General features: G+C 30.5%; 1 protein-coding gene across 1 annotated transcript in view; it reads right to left on the bottom strand.

Annotated features, from left to right (window-relative positions):
- LOC100142507 (uncharacterized) overlaps positions 1-22674 on the bottom strand; it is a 155683-nt gene that overhangs the window by 12215 nt on the left and 120794 nt on the right. Inside the window, exons 2-3 of the mRNA XM_064357491.1 lie at positions 11368-11705; positions 4957-5156 (exon numbers count right to left, since the gene is read on the bottom strand). Of these exons, the coding sequence (XP_064213561.1) occupies positions 4957-5156; positions 11368-11705 (538 nt within the window). The remainder of the gene's footprint in view (positions 1-4956; positions 5157-11367; positions 11706-22674) is intronic.

The raw sequence follows: 22674 nt of genomic DNA, 5'->3' as shown, positions 1-22674 counted from the left end.
GGAAACGTGCACCTGACTAAAAAGTGCGACTTACAATGAAATATATTTGTCAGTGAATGATGACTTACAGAACAGGTATTGCTAAAATGACATTTTGCTACATTTATCCTCTATATCATATTTTAAAATAGTTTTTTTGTCTTTATGATCTGAACTTGTATCACTATTAAAAAACCTTCCGTTTCAGGTATTAATTCACCATTTTGTAGCCATTTATATGTTTTTTCTACATCGATATTTTTCTGATGTACTAGGTTATAATGTTGTCCGTGTAGAGGTTTTGTTTTCCATTTTTCAATTTTTCTTTTCTTGTGGTCTTCTTTACTTTCTGTCTCGATGTTGTCTATTGATGGATTTAATGGTGTGTATAGCTGTGATCTGTATTTTTTACATCGATATGTAGTGAGCTCTCTTTTTCGTTATTAAAATACTTCCTTAAATTTTTAATTTGATTTTGGTGTAATTTTTTTACATCTACAAATCCTCTACCTTCTTGCTGTTTTTCAATTGTTATCCTTCTATCAAGTAGGCATATTACTTGACAACGTGTGTTGGGTGTCGTATATTAGTTCAGCGTGCTGTCAAAATTCAAACTAAAATTACCTCAAACAAATATTACCCGAACGCTGCACGACTCGTAAATGGTGACTGGGGGCAGAACTAGATTCCAATAGTTATAATTGCTTAATTTTTTTGACCTTTTTCCTTTGACATTCGGCTTGGGTTTCGCAGACATACGTTCTTTAATTTCTAAGCTTACTTGATACAAGTCTGCTCTTACTAATTGTTTAGTGGATTCATGATACATTCCTACGCCTTGTTGTATTCCGAACTATTTATCTGTTTCATCATTCTCCATGACTGATATCCTCAACATTGTTAGTGGTGGCATATCCTCTTTTATCTATGTGTAGAATCTTGCATTTTTCTAATCCAAAAGTCATTTCCATATCGCTACTTGTCCTTTTTATGAGATTGATTAAAGAAGGGTTTTGTATTTTTGTTGAAGCATAGATTTTAATATCGTTCAGCTATGTGGTACATTTCTTGTACCACATTACTTTGCTTGTTTAGTTACTACACTGTCTATAATTAAATTACTTAATTAGTTGTTCTTTTACATCCTTGGCTAAATAAGTTTTTTGTTTGCTTCTTGTTCTTCAGTAATGATTTTAATTTGTAATAAATTTTTATCAATTTTATTTGCAATGATTTATGTAATTATTTTGTATGAAGTAGGTTATTATTATTATTATTATTATTATTATTATTTATGCATGTTCATTGTAAGAGTAATTTTAGTCAGCAAAACCCTCATTAAGTATTATTCAAAAAAGTACAAGTACCACCATAACGAATATTTTTTCCACTGTAGGCTTGTGGAAGCTTTATTTTCATTACCTACTCCACAATTATCTGGATTAGATTGTTGTAGTTATAATTTTTACTACTGCACTGTTATTCTATTGGCGTGTTACAAATTGGTTTTCGCATCGCCTGTTGGAAACGTGCAACGTAATGCTGTTATTGTTTCCAATATTCGACGCCCTGTGAGTCTTTCAACGCCAAATGAAAGAGAGCTTTCGACATAATTAACCTTTTCTATTGCTTTCAATTCTTTGGTGTTAACAGGGACGCGATTTTTAAATGCGCTGCTTCAGAAACACAAAGGTGTTCAAAGTGATTTGCACTACATTACGACTTTTACGAACTCTTTAATTACAAGCAGTTAATAAACTAATTTGGTAATGAATAATCTCAACTATTAAAGGCACTCATTTGCTGTCGTTCGTTCGTGCTTCAAACATCTTTGATTATTAATCACCCATTAACAAACGATTTGATTACAAAATTTTTTCGTTGACCCACGACTTCACCGACAAAAAGTAAATTAAAGACATGAATTATACATTTGTTTCATACTTTCCAAATAGAAAAGTCAATACACTTGTAGCGGCCTCAAATCCTACGTGTCTTTCACTTTGCATTATTTAATGACTATCTGACAACTTCCATTCAACACAAGTCCATATTTATACATTATGCATTTAGCAGAGCCCTTAAATAAATATGGTCTGATTTCTTAACCTTACTCAAAGTGGTGCGTTTTAAAAAAAGAACTTCTTAAATAAAATATAAATTCCTCTAACTCGCACCGAACACGCATCAAAAATTAAAAACCATTTCAACTCCCAGAAAAAACTAAAAGCGTATGTGCATATTTTATTAAAAAGTCAACCAAACTTAACACGACGATGACAAAGTTTTCATCTCACATTCTTTAAAATTTAAATGCTTATTTAGTGATTGTGGATTCTTTAAACAAATGTTTTTAAAGCGACGTATAGAAATAACGTATTTATCGAGTTTAATTTACATTTTACCGTTCCCTTGAAACCCAACGAATTAATTTAAAAAATTATTCTATAGCAATTTTTTATCTGAAAAATCGTGGTATTGTTTCAAAGCTTAAAACTAATTTTTTGGCGAAATATTGTTTGAACGGGATGAGAAATCACTAAATTAGATAAAAAATTAGTTTTCCAATCAATTTAACACTTTGTCAACAATAAATTAGAAACATAATTATGTCGCCTACTTTGTCTAATCCAAAAAAAGGCCAAAATATCGTCGAATTGTGTCAAAAATGGCGTTATGTTATGACTGTGTTCGAAAAGTTACTAAACCAAGTCGAAAATTTCAAAAGTTTTTAATCGTTTTTTAAACGTTGTTTAACCAGAAGGTGGGTTACTGATTACCTACTTTCAGGTATTGTGTTCAAAATAACTCGAAAAATCAAAATCATATATTAGCTGTTTCAAAACAATAAAAACGCCAACGTCGCATTTTCTCTCAAAATTAGCTTTTACAAATTATTCACGCACTTCAAGGAAATAATAGCCGATGTAATTTATAGTTTCAATGAGAGATCTAATCATTAATAACAATAATAACAATAATATAAATAATTTGCCTTTTTGAGTTTCAGGTGTTTTACCTCATTTTCAGAAATGCAATAAATTATTTTGTAACAAAAAGTACATTATTTTAAGTTTTGAGGTGTTTTAGCAAAAAATGGAGCAATTTTCCAGCGTTTAAGCACATTATAGATGTAAAAACACAGTTTTTACAAAATTTGCTAAACCTGGCGTAAAAACCAATATTTACATTTTATTGAAAATGGTATAATTTTATCATTCTTGTGTAATGTTAGTACGATTTTAATCCAATAACGCAAAGTTTCATTAAAGATTATTTGAAATGTTACCGATTTGGATCGAAAATTGTGGTTTTCCGTGCGCTTAAACACATTTATGAACTAAAAACTCAATTTGAGAGGATCACAATTTGTATGAAAAGCGATATTATTTTCGTCCAAAAATGCAATTACTTTGCGAAATCTTTTTTAAATAAATCGAAAAATTTGCCGAAATGATTCGAAAATGTTGCTAGCTTTGTTTCCTTAAAAAAGATTTATGAGTTTATTGCTTTTTTCGAGTGCTTAAGGATTTCAAAACTTAGTTTTTTTGGCGAAATTTTGTTAAATAGGAAAGCGAAATCAATCTTTCTAGCATGTTATCGAGTTAGAAAGATAATTATTTTCAAAATGAAATGCTTTAAATAACTTTCATTTTTTATTAAATTATGAATTTGAAGTGCCTTTCCTCGCTGATCACCAGAGGCAGTATTTTTTGTATAATCGCTCTGAGAAAAATATCTGAAGATATATTACGAGTACATCAGTTTAGAAAAAAAAATCTTGTATTAAAAGATAAGAATTGCGACTACAAACAAAAACAAACAACAAAAATAGAAAGTGGAAAAAATAGAATATTACACTCGTTTTATAAGGCTTTTATAAAAACTTTTTTTATAAGCTGTAAAAGCTTTTATAAAACTTATAATATACTGATTACTACACAATAAAAAATGATATTTTCTAATTTCAATTTAAGAAATGTAAATTGTGTTTTAAAAGCTAACGATTGCAATTAATAAATAAGTTTGAATCATTTTTAGTGTTTTTCTCTAGTTTTTTCCATATAATCCTTTAGTTTTTGAATTATTATTTCATAGTTTAATAATAACTATAACCCTTGCTGGAACACTTTTAGCCGAGCTATTTATGTTAATAACTGCTTTATTTATGTTCCGTTTAAGAAATTGTTTAAAATAAAGGAAGAGGAAAAAAATGACCAAAACACACCAAAATTAAGTTGGACAATGAAGAGAAAATGAAAAAGCAGTAGTCAATTCTTTTGGTAGAGAAAGGGTTTTTAAGTCTGCGATACTTCAGTCTTGCTAAATGAGACCTTTTGAGCTTTCTTTGTGTACTCTTTAGATTACGTATTTCCATAGCTCAATAAAAAGTTAACATTGGAATTACATTATTATTCCTCCTTGGTATTTGTCAATTGCCGACTATACGCAGTAACATGTAGCATATTTTATTCTTTTCTCTTTCAATGTCTAACAAATGGAATAAATATTTCAAATTGTTCATAAACTACAGTCAATTAAAGTAATAACCCCAATTCAATTGTCCTGTGATTTAATATAGACGTTCCATAAAAACAGGGAAACTGCCACCGCTGAGATGAACTCATAATGTTTATGTGTACATGAAGATCCGAGGTTACGATGTACTGTTTGCTATATCTACACTAGAATATTACACAGTGAAATAATAATTCTAACTGACAAGAATTACTTTTTATAACTTTGAAGGATTTAGGGTTTTAATAAAAAGAAATAAAATAAATCAGTATTCAGTAGCTCATTAGGAATTATTTACAATAAAACTTTAAAACTTCTTGGCGAAGTTTGCATGTCGTCTATAGAACTGGAAGTAGTAATACAAATAATGCCTTCGTTATAATCAAATGAATAAACCGGTTGAATTTATTTACCTTGTTGACTTGACTGAGTACTTAACTTAATTGATAAAACACTTACGTGTGATATTGTCCATCAGCTGATTTCTCTCTGCTATTATGCACATACTTAGATTCCGCAGGCAATCCATTAACATACCAAGTGAGATTAACTGCAGGATTTGAATGTTCTGAAGTGCACGTAGCTCTGAGCATTTCTCCGTGATGATAGCGTGTTTTGTTGATACTTATGTAAGGATCTTTTGGCGGCAAATCCACCACCTACAAGAAAAAAACATAAAGATCAAGATGTTTTCTTTATATAAAATAATGACGGCTTTTGTCAGTAAGGTTCATTTTAACAGATTTTTTTACATACATATGAATGAAACACTTGTGACCTATATTTTACACACAAAATAAAGAAGTGGAAAATTTTATGTACTTTCTTTTACAGAAGCAATATTTTGAAATGTCTGCCTACCGAGGTTAACATTTGAAGTCAACAGGGAGAAAACAAGGAATGTAACTTTTTTAATAATATGAACTGATAGTACTCCATCCGGTGAAAACAATTAACTACTGACTTCTGTGAATATTCAAAGAAAAAGTGGAGAAAGACATTAAATGTCATATTTCTCCTTTTTGACTTTTTTCCTTACCCTCCTTAGTTAATATCTAAAGATATCATAAAGTAGGTTTTTTTTAAAAAATTCTTGTATTGCTCTGGTGAAAACTTATTTAAGCAACAATATTTGAAAAACTGAAATTAACTGTTATAGTATTTAAAATAAAAGTTTAACTAAAAATTTTTTTTCTTAGAATGTATTGTTTGTAACATTTCTGATTTGCGCTTATGTGTTTTAAACCCAAATCTCGAAATGTAAGAAAAAGTCACCAATGAAGAGGAAACATCAGTTAAAAGAACAACTCAAAACATTTTTTTGTATTATTGAGCTCTATTTGATTCTTTACTACACCTGTTTCCAAGACAGTATGTGGTGTTTACTAGTTGCTACGTCCAAACGCGTCGTAGGTAAGTAAATTAGACGTCGGTAAGTAATTTTGTCGACGCCTTGGACGTAACAACCGGTACTCATAACCTGCTGTCTTGACAATCATTTTGAGTTTATTTAATAAATCTTTTAAAAAATGTAAGAATAGTGCAAAAGACGCCATAAGTATTACAAACCTTAAGGCAATCTCCTCACCGTTCTTGATACTTAATATACTATTACTTTGTAGAACTTTCTTCAAATAAATCTTTTTTTTTATTATTTTATATTCTACTACCTAGAACCTAGATCAATGCAATACTACGGGTGGTATCAAGCGGGAAGTTGCAGGTGACTTGATAAACTTAGATTTTTTCCTAGGAAGTCATTTCTAATCTACAATATTAAACAAACTATTAGCAGAAAACTTAAATGACTTAAAATAACTAATTATTATTAGAAGCAAAAGAATTCCTACAAGCAACATGTACAGTTACAGCAAGAGCTTGAAAAACGTTTTGGTTACTGGGAGAAATAGTACACCTATTTATTGATCAGTTCTTTGAATTCCAACTCAAAATGGTTTCATAAGAAAATGTTAATCTAATTTAATTTAAAAGTAAACAGTTCCAATTTGTTTTGTATATTAATTTCATACAACATTTGTGTCATAAGTAAAAGAGTAGATATGTAATGATTTTCAAGTAAACACGGTGTGCCCGAAATTAGCTACAATACAAATTTATGTTTTTTCAAATGAAACATGCTATATTTTTTGCAATTTTAGATGTACCTAGCTTTTAACACTGATGTTTTTAAGCAAATTGTCATTGAATATCTTTGCTTAGTTTTTGAAATAAATTGGTTTATTTAACAAAAAGAAGCTGTTTTAAAAATGTATTACATAAAAACTAAGAACCTAAGAAAAGTAGGACTTTCACCAATTTGAAGAAGAAAGTTCAGACTTTGAGTATATATTTTTTAGCACACTGGGGTCAAGAAGATAACAATTTTTAAATGTGTGTTGCAAGTTGAATAATGTCACATGTGTGACTGGTGGACAGGGGGCAATAGTCAAAAACGGAAGCTTCCTTTTGTAAGGGTTTATATTTACCTACTAATTTAACATTAATTTGATGTAAGGATTTACGTACACTATAGTTACTATCAAGCCCTTCATGGCACCGACTATGAACGAACTGATCATGAACGAATGAATTCTACGTTTTTCTATGGCGACCCCGTAGTTCGAACCACCGGAAGGCTGACTTAGCTATTGCTCATAGGTATTCGCAAATTCCGATATCAGCAATCGGTTGCAACCTCGCTAGGGTGTTCGACCTAAGAGGAAGCTAAACTTCCCGATGGTGACAATAACTTAAAATTTTTAAATAGAACATTCTATTTTTGAAATTGTCTGTCTAAAAACATTAACAGTTAAGTGTCTCTTTTGATTACTCAAAAGATATCTAACTTTGAACATTAAAAAATTTATCAACTATTGTTTCAGTATCAGAAATATGAAATTTTAAGCAAATTACAATTTTATGGTTCTCCTCCATTTATTTGTCCTTGAAAATATATATTTGTTTGATTTCGTCGAAGATAGGACAGGACAGGACAGGAGAAGTAAAACCATTAATTTCGTCGCGACGTTTCGATACTTTTATCGTATCTTCATGTTTATGCAAAGATAATTCTTCGCCTGATGAAGATACAATAAAAGTATCGAAACGTCGCAACGAACTTAATGGTTTTATTTCCCATGTCCTTACACCATATTCGACGAAATCAAAGAAATGTATTGTTATCATTAAGCCATTATTGGTAATTTATTCCAGTAAAATATCTAAAATTTTAAAATTTATGGCGAATTTTTAATTCCCCATAAATAAATGTATCATAAAACAAATGATACATGATGACGTAACTATGGTTATGGTATGGTTTAACTATGGTAACACCAATACTCATAACTTTTAAAGTTAAATATTTTTTTAGTTATTAGCTTTAGGCATTTGAAACTACACAATCTAATAATAATCATTGCGAAGCAAAAAAAATAAGGTATACTCTTTAACATTTATAAGTCATTCAACTTTGAACAAATTTTTTAATTTTTTTACGTTTTTAATTGCAATGCTCTAACTAAATAGTACAGATTTAAGTTGGAAATTTACTCTTAACATTTGTGAAAGTCCTACTTTTCTAAAATTCTTAGTTCTTGTGTAATAAGTTAAAAAAACGTGATTTATCAAAAAAACAAATTATTTTAAAAACTAAGCAGAATCGACTAATACAAGTTTAGATCTAAGTTAGCAGTAAAAGCCACGACTAAAAACTCAATAAAATTTAAAGTGTTTCATTAAAGAAAAACATAATTGTATTGTAGCTTATTTCTGAAACATTCTGTATATCTGAAAATAATGTAAGGTGATACAGGGGTCTAGTATCTAAAGCTTTTGAAAGGAACATTTATATTTCAACTATCTAAAAGTGAACACCTTATATACACGCTGTTCCAACGATCCGAAAAAGCTCCATAACTTGTTTATTATTAAAGATTTTAATAATTTTTTTTTAGATTATAGCTGTGTTTTGGCTGTACGTTTCTAAAATTCTAAAAATTCTAAAATTCTAAACTTGTACTGGTCGATTCTTTGTAGTTTTTGAAATATTTTGTTTTTTTATGACAAAAACAAACTTTTTAAAATATCATTGCGTAAAAACTAAGAATCTCAGAAAAATAGAACTTTAACAACTTTCAAGAAGGACATTCAAAGTTAAAGGATATATTATTTTTATTAGCTTACAGCAACCAGGATGATAAAAAATGAAGAGGTTTGTTTCAAGTTGAATAACTTCAAAATTTTAAATGGAACAATTTTATATTTTTATTTCTAAAAGACCTTTAAATTGTCTCTTGAAAAGCATTAACAATTAACTGACTTTTGCTGATTATTTAAAAGATATTTAACATTAAACATTAAAAACATATATTAATAATTGTTTCAGTAGTCGAAAAGTGGAATTTTCTTCTAATAATAATAACTATTTTCTACATCGGTTTCGTACTGAGGTCATTACGATACGCTATTTGCGTATCGTTTTATCCATTGAAGTGATATAAGAATTACACTAAAAACCAGGGTAATTTAGTTGAATGATGTTGACAACCTAATTTTTTGACAATTATCTGAGAGAACTGTCTGCGTCAATCAGCACCTGATTGAAGTGCATAATTTAATCAAATTAATCAAATACAAACCTTTAGAGGCTTTTGTACCATCCTTGATATGTAGCCTCTTCGAACACCTTTCGAGTAATGTACAAACATAACTTCAAAAGCCAGTGCAAATAAGTAATTTGAGATCTCATTCTCCTTAAGCCAATTTTCAATTTCCACGTATTTGCCACGAAAGCTCGTATTTGTTAAGGGGTACATTGTAAAACGTTTTGTAAAACGTCTTGGACACTTTCAGAATACATTTGTACGAATAATCCAATTTAATAATTTCATTTTACGGTCTGTACACAAATGCTGCCAACTGCTACAAATCTCCTTAAATTTCGAAATCAATTTCTTTAGTACAAAAAGTGCAAAGTAAAAAAAATATTGTATGATATCTCGTTTACAAGACATTTTGTCGCGTCTTATAAAACTCGTATCATAATATACTACAATGTTACCCTTAGGTCATTATTTGTCATTTATTACAATTAAATAATAATTATTTTTAAATTCCCCCATAAACTCCAACATATGGTCTGTGGTGGAGTTGCTATGGTTATGGTATGGTTTACTATGGTAAGAGCAATGCTCATGAATAGTGTGCGTTGGTGATGAAATTTTAAGGTAAAATATCTTTTTAGTTATTAACTTTAGACATTTGAAACATTGTTTGAGCTAGACAATTTAATAACCCTTAAGAAGCAAATACAAAAATAGGGTGTTTCATTTATTTTTTTCAAGTTATCCAACTTTTAACAAACTTCTTAATTTTTCCATGTTTCTAATTTTATTGCACCAAACAATTGAAACAGATTTAAGATAGAACTTTTCCTTTTAAAGTGGTGAAAGTTTTATTTTTCTACGATTCTTAGTTTTGTGTAATAAATTTTTAAATAAAACGTGTTTTTGTCAAAAAAATCAAATTATTTCAAAAATTAAGCAAAATCGACTAATACAAGTTTAGATTAAAATCATCAGTATTAAAGGCTACGTCCAAAAATGCTATAAAATCTAAAGTGTTCCATTTGAATAAACATAACTTTAGTGTTTTTTCAATATTGGAACAGCCTTGTAAAGTATTTTTTTTTAATAAACAATTGTCAAACTGCCGTCATGTTGGTGTTCGTAGTAAATTTAAAAATCAAAGTTAGCAACAACTTAACAAAAGTTGCTGTCAAAGCTGTTGACAGCGCGCGTCACGTTTGAAATTGGATTATTTTTCTTCCCTGCAATTCTTTAAAATGGCTTCGCGCAAAAAAGGAACGGGTCTCTCATTAGCACAAAGAGAAAAATTGGCAATTGTAAGGTACAGCGAAGAAATCACAAATCAAAATGCGGAGCTGAGAAAGAAGGAAATTTGTGAAAAAGTTGCGCGCATGTTCGATGTTGGGATTCTTGGCAAAATTTTAAAACTTTTCTCATATTCAATACTTTTTAGATTCATCACACGGTTGCTTTCAAGATTCTGGACCACTTTAAAGCCTCAAAGTGTGTAGAAGCTCCAAAGAAAAAAGGGAGGCCAAAAGTAAATTATAAAATGAACCTGCAATGTGGAATAATAGTGTTCAACACTGCGAAAAATTAATTCGGGAGGACTGGGCAAAATTAATAGGCAATTCCCCACTTGAAGACATACCTCCAATTATTATACAATTGTCGGCGGTTTCAGATGATTCTGAGGACGAGGACTTTTGTGATTCCGACTTTGAATAGTTCTGATGTTATATGCTATTATTAAATTGGTTTTAATATGAAAACACGTATTTATTGCTATTTACATTTCAAGACTGACCCTTTATCAAAAGTCGTTTAGGGGAAAATCATGACACAGCCTGGTCCGCATTTGAATGTTTTAGGATGATACAGCGTGTTATTTTTCTTTATTTTGACACTGACAATTGTTTATTAAAAAAAATACTGTATATATCCTGCAATATTTTAGAAATATGCAGCAAAAACGCAGCTATAATCTAGAAAAAGATAAATTCAATATTTTTAATAATAAGCAAGTTATGTAGCTTTCTCGGATCCTTGGGACAGCCTGTATGTATTATCAGTGTGTATGCAAAATTACAGAATTTAATATCTTCATCCTGTGGTTATGTGTATAAATTATTATTTAAACTAAACATACTTGTAATCTCACGTATATTACGTATGTATGCAAAATTTCAGCTAGTCTGGGTAATAGGAACGTTCTCATATTTTATAGCACCATCGAGATGAATATACTAGATCTTTCTTTTTTTTGGTTCAGATTTTTTACCTGCAGATAGGCCGACTGAATAGCTGTGTAGAAACTAGGCGCGTCTGCTGAAACTTCGCAACTGTAGCGTCCACTAATACTCCTAGGAACATGCTCGAGGAGCACCGAAGTGGCGTTGGAGTCGGGCTCACGTACGGTGAGGCCGCTCTGCGAGGGAAACTGCTTAATTGGAGGGATCTCTTTGGGAGTATACCGGTAAAATTCCGTTGTGCCCAAATACCATTTGACCGCATAAAGCTGCTCGCCCTCCAGGTCGTAGTAACACTGCAGAGTGGCGTCATCTCCTCGAACTACCGCCGAGGGAACGTTGATACGGACATCTCGAAGTCCTCGCGTGCCTGAAAGTGAAATATCGACATTTGTTGTTGATGTATGGCATATCGAACTTTAACGAGACTAATTACAAATGACTGAGCTCAACAGCGCACTTGTCATGTGCTGCTGCCTTTACAAATATTATTGATGAGGGCGATCGTTGGCAAGTGTTTTGTTTCCTCACAGACCTTTGGCGCTTTAATTAAAACATGAAAGAAAAGGGGAATGTTGCCAAATAAAGACCTACATGTATGGCTACGGTTAGGGTTGTAGGGAAAATTGTCGAGAATTTCCTTAGACAAACTCAATACACAGGGTGACCAAAAGTCAATTTTTTACTGTATTTCAAAGACTAATGAGAATTGCATTAAATACGTTGTTTTTTTTCTGTATACATGGGAGCCAGTGGTGCTCGCATGCTCCATAACTTTTTTTCGATAGGTTTACCCAACTAAATTCTGTTTTTTTTTTTAATGAAAACCCCAAATATTTCTTACATTCTTAAAATCGTGGCCAAATTGTCCACATAACGCAACTTAACTGTCATAGTTTTTGACTTATGTCATTTTATGTGTGAAAATAGTGTCGTGCATCGACTCACGAAAAAATTCATACCTTCAGAACCACTCAAGATAAGTTAACTGACTTTTTTCCACTGGATTTCCGAAGCTTTAGCGCATCTTTTGCAATAAAAACGAACTCGGAGTCGATATTCCATCACCTACTATGATCTTCTGAAAATGACAAACTACAAAAGGCAATAACTCCATTTTTCTAATTGCAACATTCTTTTTTTGAGCTTTTTGTGGGTATAGCATTTATAGGGTATAATTGGTAAAATTCGTAAGATTTTTGTAAAATAAGAAATATTGATGATTTAAAAAAAAAGGATTTAGTTGGCCGTTGTAAAATTTATCACTCCCATACCATTTTGAAAAAAGTATTTTTTACCAAGTTTTGAAATGTAATAGAAATAGAAGTACGTAATAAAGAAAACAGACAAGGCTATTTATAAACCATGCTTAAATAGGTCACCATCCATCGTGTTCTACACAAGCTGCTATTCTTCTGGTAAATGAGCTCCGACCTCTGGCAAGTAAGAAACAGAATTACGGAAGTCTTTCATTCAATTGAATGCTTGCTAGATTTCGGAACTCATTTACTAAAAGACTAGTAGCTTGTGTGGAACACGATTGTGACCTATTTGAGCATTTTTTATAAGTAGCCTTTTCTTAAAAGTTTTACATTGTTTCTATCATACTTTCCAGTTTTTATAAAGATTACTAAAATTGTTTATTTTAAGAATGAACTAGAAACGTTAAATTTTATGAAAACAGCCTACTCGATCTTTTATTTTTCGGAAAAAACGTTCAATATTTTTTATTTTGCAAAAATATTACAAATTTTACAAATTAGACCACACAAACCTTATATCGACAGAAAGCTCATAAACAATGCCATTCAACGATGCAATAAAATATAGGGTGTTGCATTTGAAAAAATTCAGTTATTGTCATTTGTAGTTTGTCATTTTCAGAAAATTGTAGTAGGCGATGGAATGGCGATTCCGAGTTCGTTTTCTTTGAGGAAGATGCGCTAAAGCTTAAGAAATTGATTAGAAAAAAGTGGGTTAAGGCTGCCCCCGAGAACTGTCAAAATGATGTGTGTATACTTTTATACATCAAAAAATAGACTTCGGAACCGTAACAAACAAAAAGCAAAATGATTAGAAATCAACTCCCTACAAAACTACACATTTTTTATTTAGTATCGAATCCGATTTTTTGGTCTGCTGATCTGAGGCTTGGGCGCCAAACACAAGATACTGCACAGATCGGAAAAAAATACACCATTCATGCACAACATTATTGTAAATGTGCATGTAAAAATTGAACCCGATACTAGCAATAGCAAGAAAAAAACAACCTTTAGAAAAATTTTTTTGAGAATGAAATTTTTTTAAAATTATCGCTTTCAAAATTTATTTGCCAGTTGGAGCCGCCATATTGGTTTCCGGTTGAAAACTGTTGTCGATTTTTGATATGTATAAAAGTAAAAAAGTATAAAAACACATTTTTTTAAATCATTTTGAAGTTCTCGGAGGCCGCTTTGAGTTATCTTAAATGGTTCTGAAGTTATAAATTTTTCTGTAGACCCTTGCACGACGCTATTTTTACAAATAAATAACTCTATAAAACCAGGTGTGTTATACCGACAATTTAGTAACGATTTCAAAAATGTAACAAAAATTTGGGGTTTTCATTTAAAAAATCAGAACTTACTTGGATATTTTATTTTGGAACACTCTGTATACAAATTAAAAAATTTTAGAATGTGTCACATTGTAGGACCTATCATTTAAACAAAAATTTAAATTAATAGCTTGCATAGAGAAAAAGTTATGCAGCATACACTTACCCCTGGGTCACCCTGTATGTGATTTTCTTTAGAATTTTTCTATGATAAAAATTAATTAATTAATATTATTGAATCATAGTGACATTATATTTTTGTTACTTATTTCCAGTGCTTGTTTTATTAAAGCTCTCAACTTTGTTTCGAGGATCAATATTGTAACTTCACGCTGTAAAATTTTATCACCCCACGTATAATCTAAATAACTATTACTTGTCTTTTACACAGAGTGTTCGCGAAGTTGAGGCGTTCCTTTTAAGAGGTGCTAGCATGCATTGTTCTTAAGAGTTTTAGCCTAACACACCTTAGTAAAATGTTGATGATAACGAAGATACAATAACTTCTTTTTTTTGAAATTCTGAAAGCCCACTCTATGCAGATCAATAAATCACAGGACCATTAGCGTAATCACTAGAAACTGTTACAATTGTCATCTAATTAGTCGGAGAGACTCACTGTTATAATAATAACAATCTTACAGATTTAATGTAATTATATGGGCAATGCTATCAGAATGCAGCTGCGGCATTCAGAGAGTATTTAGAGTATGAAAAAATAATAAATAAAAGTAACATTATTGAAAATCTGGTGTACACAATAATGAGGTAGATTATTGCCCTCATCTTTAAACAACAGTTACACAGGACCGGACTCAAAATTTTAGAAAAACTAAAAATTATCTCCGTTATTGAAAACATTTTATTAAGACGATTTAAGAACTTTTAAGAATAATGAAAGTATCTCGTGTTAAAAGGAATGCCTCAGCTTCGCGAACACCCTGTATTAGTAAATATTTTTGGAATAACTTAATTTTTTAGAGCTTTGGTAACCTAATCGGACTCTGCCATCATTCTGTTACTGAGTACTAGTTTGGGTGTAGAAACTAGATAGCGGTTATCTCTATTAAGAACAAAAACGGTATTGTCAGTAGTGGTTGAGTTCTATGACATGCAGCAATGCACTAAATTGCATTCATGCAATATTGCATGTGCTTTGCATACAATCATATGCGCTTTTCGAAATTGAAAGCCAGAAATTTCTTGAATGTGTGAAATAATAATTTAATTTTTTTGTGTCATCATTTAATGATTTTAGATATAAAACTTCCTTAAACAGTCCATAAATCAAAAGAGCAAAATATTTATCACTAAAAGTAAAAATACACATTTTCATTTTTGAAATCAACCCGTTAGTATTTACTTACTAAAACACTGTACTGATATTAAAAGCTCTATATTTTTATTTCAGACAGCGACATGGATATTAAAGCATAATAAGCCCCTTTATTCTTGTTGACTATTAATATTACTTCCCTTTTTATAAAGATTTATTAATTTTTAAACATGTGTCGTATCCTTATGACCATGTTTTGCCACGTAAATGATTTATGAAGGCATATTTCTCATAACGGATTCCTAGAGCATCCTGCATTACAAGAATAGTAGCAGTAGATTCATAAACAAGGGTTATCATCAGACTAAAACAAACTCACAGAACTTATGATAATATTGCTACTAAGTATGCCCTAAGAAAAATAATCTCAGTGGGAATATATTTTTCAAGTTGCAAGAGAAAAACGAGATATTCACACATATTTTTATCTCTCTCCGCTGGCTCGTTACAAGTAATGGAATGAAACTATTTTCCAACATCTCGCTTAAGTTGGGATGCAGCATATCATCCTTCAATTTCGACAGTGAAAACATGAAAAACACATTTGTCACGTATCATGTTTATTCGATTCGTTTCGTCTCGCGCTGAATATTCCACCGTTTGCTGCAGAAAGTTGTTTTTAATTCGGTTGGGAAGACAAATGACGTGACGAATCTAATCTCTTAGAAAAAGCCACACCTGCAACTGCTTCAAAATTCATTTGTTGCGACGTTCACAAATTACTCGCATATGCATTTCTGTTGCAAGCAATTTTAAAAAGGATGTGCAATGTGACAGGCTATTTTACTTTAACTTGAAAATGTTGGTGCGAAATGGTAAGCTAAGGGATAATGCAAATAACACCTACAATGTTTATTTTTCTAGGTCATAAAAAGAAAAGAAGTGAAAGGTGAGAAAAGTTCACCATAAAATGGAAACCCTAAATATTATTTCAAAATTTTTACAAATGGCCGAGTTACGGATTTTTGGAACAAAAAAATATTTCTGAATTTTTTTTATTGTGAACTCAACAGAAAAAGGATATAGATTCTCTCTTTCCAAAACAATTTTTTTATATTAAAAAACCGATTAAATCACCGATTTATAAGAAAAAATTAAAAAATTCCTGTTTCTGAAAGTGCTAAAAGTTATCCAATTTTTGAGCCACCCAAAAAAGGTCAAAGCTTTTTTATTCTAATGCACAAATGTTTATTTTTCAAAAATATCAAAATTTTTATAATTGTAAAACCATGATCGAAGTTTTTCATCTTCATTGCCAAAATATGTATTTTACTACACCTTGGTTACCAAATAAGTGTACACTGTAAATATAATAAATAGGATATTTATTTTGGAAAAGACGTAATATTTTAAGATATTTCAAAATAGCCTAGTTTTGATTTTTTTGAAAAGAAAGGAATGTTCAAATCTATAAATTTTTAAAACATTTAAATAGCTGATTGGAAAGAGCTAAACCAGTCCAAATTTGAAGATACTTTAGGAAAGATCGAGAGTTTCTCTTCCAAATGCTCCAAATTGTTTTCAAACTATTTACACATAGCCGAGTTATCGAATTGTGCAAATTCAAAAATTTTCAAAAAATCATTTCTCAAATAAGGGCTTAACTTTTCTAATTCTAAGAAAGATCGATACTTCTTCTTACAAATGCTTAAATCTGACTTTAAGATTGTGAAACCACTAAAAGAAACTTTCTTTACACTGCTTATAAATATGACTTTTAAATATTATCAAATACAGGGTGTATCAGAAATACGTGTCTTAATTTTAACAGATAATAGAGCTCAACAAATAAAACATCTTTTCTATTTGTAATTTTTCAATAAGAATTTCGCATATTTTACTTCAAATATGGAAAGGATTACATATTGAAACGTGTACCCGCCTATGGATACAAAAATAAGAGAACCGAACTATTTTCGTTGTGATAGTAACGGGCAATTTAAACAATTTAAAACAACAATGAAAATTGTTGCTATGAATACAAACTAATTATTAAACACTGACCGGCTCGTTTGCACAAAAGAAAGGAGGAAAACAGTGAAAATTATAAATAAGAATTTTGCAAAATGTTATGTAGAAAAGATATTGGATTTGATGAGTTTTATTACGTGTTAAAATTAACACACGTATTTCTGATACACCCTGTACTTCTAAAGTTATCATTTTTCAATGCTCATTTTTTAATTGTTGAATAAATGTAATGTCCACTTTCCTATATTTGAACTAGGTACAAATCCAAAAGTAAAAAAAAATATTTCAAAAAGGATTAAACAGCTAACCTCTGTGTTCTGTATTTGGTTTTCTTTGGGGGCAGGAGTTAAACTTAAACGAAATTTTATTCGCTCGGACTTAGAGCCCAATTACTCTTATCTTATTGATAAAATGATATGCTAAACTAAAAATAAAAGTCATAACAAAAGATTGAAGCTTTTTCTTCAAAAGAAATATTATCCAAATATTTTAAAACGCCCGGGTTATGGATTTGTGAAGAGGAAGATACAAATTTAAAAACGTAAAAAAACTCCTGAAAGGACTAAAATGTTCCAGTTGCGAAATCACCGAAAGAGACTTAAAAGTCATCTATTTCCACTACTTAAAAATAATTTGCAATAATTAAAAATAACAAAGTTATTGATTTTTGAAGAGGAAAAAAATTTTTTTTAATTATTATTTCTTAAAGGTTTTTCAATTTTAATACCGCCAAAAAAAGTTTAAGCTTTTGCTTTCTAATGCCCGTTTTTTTTTAATACTGAATAATTACCGACTTCCTGATTTTTGAAGAAGGTATAGATCCAAAAATTACAAAAAAAAATTTTTGAAGAAATTGTGGGATCACCAAGATAACTGCTTCAATATGATTTTAAAATATTTCATAATTTTAATAAGATTCGGCGACAAAGAGACAACTTTATTTAAAGGGTTTGTAAAAAAAAGAAGAGTTGTAACGTTTCGTTTATACAGCGTGTTAGGGAATGGTTTCGCAAAAATTAAAAGTAGATAGAGAATGGCAAAACGAATCCATTAAGTAAAATTCATGTAAATCGAAAATGCATAGTTTTTCTAAAAAATCGATCTAAAATTAAAGTACCAAATTTTGAGAACTGCTGAATTGAAATGATAAAAAATGGCGTAAATCTGAAAACTATTGACAAAACAACAGAGGTAAATTAACATCTTGGTTTATGCTGTAATTCTTCTATTTCAAGTCGTGTTTTGTTATCAAATTTTCCAAAAAAAAAGATTTATGCCAGAACTGGGGTTCCAACCTCCCACATAAATGAGCATGCTAGCTACCATTAAAAAAAAATCCAAACGTCCATGCGTGTATGCGAATTAAATCAACCGATTTACACGAAAACGAGGTCAATACAACATTTTATTCTTAGAATTAAACTCAACAAGGCTTAAAATTGCTTTAAATTTAGTAAAAACAATCCGACGTTTCGTTTTGAGAAATGTCAAACAGTTGTCAAAACTTAACCCAGTCAAATTAGACAAATTGGTGAAAAGAATTCCTAGAGAGTTGGAGTTTTTTTAAAAGCTTTCTTTACATTTGGGTAGACATATATCTAAAGTCCCCGAGGTTGGGGGGCGAGCTTGAGGAGAGGGACGGGGTTAAAGCAGTCTTTTTTGGTTTTTTGCTTATATCTCAAAAACTGTTACTTCTACAAATTTTGATCTTTTTACCAAAATTAAAGCTGATAAAATTTCCTATGAAAGAGTTAATTACACTTTTCTTATAGGGTTATTCATAAGCGAGTTATAGGGCTGGAAAGAAATAATCATTTAAAAAAAATGTGCTTTAAAAGAGAATGATTTGAAAAACTGACAATAAACTGAATTTATTGGGTCTAGCACTTCATTAGAGGAGAAAGGGGAGACATGGGGGTCACGGAAGTCTTCAGAGTCGTCTTTAGATGTTGCATTTTTGTCTTCGTCTCAAACATTGAAAACTGAATTACAGTCTTATTCAGTAAAATATTAATAAATAGATAATTTAATATAGATGTTTTAAATAAATCTTATAATAAACTGTATGCATTGAGTCCAAAAGTTCATTGGTGGTCCTCAACTGAAGAGCCCGAGGGAAGAAAGTATTTTTCTCCTTTAATTCACACTCTTAGCTTAGTTGGAAGACGCTTTACACACACTATTTCCATATAAATACTTGTGACATACTAATGTTTAGTTATACAGTGTCATGTAGACACCAAACTTCAAAAGCTAGTAGCTCGCTTACGGTTAGTCCTACAACAATAAGGCTAGAACCATTTTGTGGGAAATTTTATCTACTTAAATTTTGGTAAAAAGATAAAAATTGATAGGGGCAAATAAAACAAAAAAAAGATACTTTAGCCCCCTCCCCTTCCTCGAGCTCGCCCCCACCGTCGGAGACTTTTAATGTATGTCTAACCTAGTATAAAGAAAGCTTTCAAAAAAAATTCCGACTCTCTAGGAATTAATTCTACCGATCACCTTATTTTTATCTAATTTGACTGGGCTAACTTCCTTACACAGGAGAAAAAGCGAAAATTTTAACAGTGTTGAAGAATAAATTTATTTTTTGTAATTTTTTACGTTAGCGATTTAAAATTCCGCCATTACAATGCCTTATTTGGGAAACCCCCTTTATACACATCGCGAATCCCCGGAGGGTTGGGAAACACTGGTTTATATAATTTTTTCCAAAGCACTTCTGGTCCCATTCTAAGAATTCTAAGTTAGAAAATTATGACCGTTCAAATTCAGACTTACAATTTTATTATTTTTTTATGAAATTTGTATGATGCGTATTCCACTACTTTATTAAATCGATTTCAGCTAAAGATGTAACATAATTTTTAAATTATTTGTGACTCCCAATCTGAAGAATGAAAAATGAGAAAAATACATCTACATAGAGATTTAAACCGTTGTTGCCCGGAAAAAGCAAACAATGTACAAAATAATTTTGCTGCTTACGATATTTTTGATGAAATATTACACAAGCAGCTTATTACGTTTCAAAATTTATATCTTTTTACAAAGCGGTTTACCAAGACTACAGTGTAAAAAAATTATTGGTTTTGTGTCCCTGACCAATAAAAGTGTAGCTAGTTGTTGTCCTGTAGCAACGAAATACTCAAAATAATCCCCTTTAAATAATCAGATTTAAATTTGTTAATCTGTTTTAGTAGAACTTTTATATGTACTTTATCTAACTACACTTTAAGCTCCTCGAATTTTGTTAGATAACACGCTTTGCAACTTAGTAGATGCAGTTTGAAGTGATTTTAATTGAAATGCTTTTTAGATAAGGTTCGCAAAATCGTATAACAATTTTTATTACTATTTTCAATTTACCTAGAAAGTTTTATTTCCATAATCTGATTCAAAACATATTCAAATGAAAAATATTGGATGCGAATTCAACGCTGTAATTGCACGGCATGTTTTATTTACTTTAAGCTATTTTCTGTTTTAAAATTAACGAATGCACATAAAAATTTCAATCGAAGCTAGACCAACTATTTTGATTTACTTGCCTCAAAAGTACACTTTTATTAAAAGAAACGCTTTAAACAACCCCGGGAGACCCACATAAAATCAAGAAAACAAATTGGTCATTCATTATTCATGAATGAGGTATTATAATTTTTTTATCTGGTTAATAAAAATTGTAACATAAAATTGAAGCGACAACTAACAGTAATAAAATGAGACGTTAAATCCACGTCAGAGTTGATTGACACTTGGTAGAAGAATTACCTCAAGTGGTCTCTCGACCCGGCGCATCCACCAAATTTCAAATTGATTTATTGTGGCCATTCCGTCAAAGAAAATCGAAAGAGATGCATAAGCACGTCGCAAATCCATTAAGCTCCGCCACTCCAACACTTTAATTTTGCTAAAATAATAACGCAAACAAGGCAGAAAATGAAACACATCGGATCATTTCTTAGCCGTAAATGAAAACGTGTCCGAATACGGATGGTCTTACTTTGTCGACTTCATTAAGAAAACAGAATTTAGAATTCTCCTCTAGGAAATTCGAAGAGCACTTCAGCGAAACGTCACGTTTCGGCCAGGTCGTGGCTGGAACAATGCACGTGACTTGATCCGAAAAACAGAAAAAAACCAGTCGAGTTTAAAAAAGAATTGGATAATTTATTGCTCTTGAGATCGTTGATTGACACTAAAATCGGACGGTGACGATGATTCGGTAAATAAACGCTGAACTGTTTCAATATTGATTTTAAGGAGCGTGGTGGAAAAAGGCGGCTTGGCGTAAGCAGAGGGCTAGAATCATTATTTATGAATGCTATTGTGACTTGGTGGTGGGAAAACAAACTTGGATTGGATGCGGTGAATATTTAATAATTTTATATTTCAAAAATTTTGCCTTTGTAAATGCGGTTTTAATAAGTCTTCACAAATACTATCAAAATGGGAATAGTGCGTAAAATTTTTTGAATGTTTTTTTTCTCCATTCGAGGCACAATTTTTGCTGAACGTGGTTGTTTTTTGTGATTAATGTGATTAATGAACATAATACGTAATAATACTAATAATAACTTATTCCTGTTAAATACAATGTGAGTAATTTTGCACATGTCAAACTTGGGGCCGGTTTATAGGAAGCTCGATTGAAATTTAATTCGTTGTTAAAAGTTAACAGGGCATGAAATAACAAAACTTGTTGAATTTGATTACTAAAGAGCGAATGTTATAAAACCTCCCTAACTCGCAAGTATTAAGGACTTTTTGAAATTCTAATAAATGTGTTTCATTAAGAAAGGAAAAAGTCACAAAAAGTCACAAAGTTGTGTCTAACCTACCTAGTTTAAAATAGAATATTTATTCAATTTTTTTATTAGTATATACCTATTCAGTTTATTAAACAATACATTAAATTTTTCTATTTACTAGTTTTTTAATTGTATGAAATGAATATGAGACATAGGTAACCTTTCTCTAAATGTTTCAGTTTTCCAATTTGTTAATGTTCTTATTTTTCAATCTATAGTATTTTAATTTCTTACGCTTCCATTCACTTACTTCTACAGAATTTCAATCTCACTGTTGTAGTTTGATTTTATTTCATTTTTTCAGCTTTTAGTGTATTGGTTTTTGTATTTAAATTGTATAATGTTTCGCTTTATTAGGCTTTCTCTTTTCCAGTTCTATAATTTTTTCAGTTCTTAATTCTTCAGATTTTCAATCTTACTATTTTGTAATTTTTTGTTTCAACTTTTTAGTTTCTCAGCGTTAAAGTTACGTAGAATACCAGAATTTACACTTTGTCTACTTTATTTTTATAGTAAATTGTTTTCTAAGGTTGAATATGTACAAACCTTTTAAAATTACAGCATAATTTAAGTCAAGCCACTTTGAAAAATAACTTACTTTTTAACTTTGAAATTT

The sequence above is a fragment of the Tribolium castaneum genome, chromosome 6 (assembly GCF_031307605.1).
Source record: "Tribolium castaneum strain GA2 chromosome 6, icTriCast1.1, whole genome shotgun sequence".
Classification (NCBI taxonomy): Eukaryota; Metazoa; Arthropoda; class Insecta; order Coleoptera; family Tenebrionidae; genus Tribolium; species Tribolium castaneum.
The sequence above is the reverse complement of the archived record's forward strand: the minus strand, read 5'-3'. Positions and strand labels throughout refer to the sequence as shown.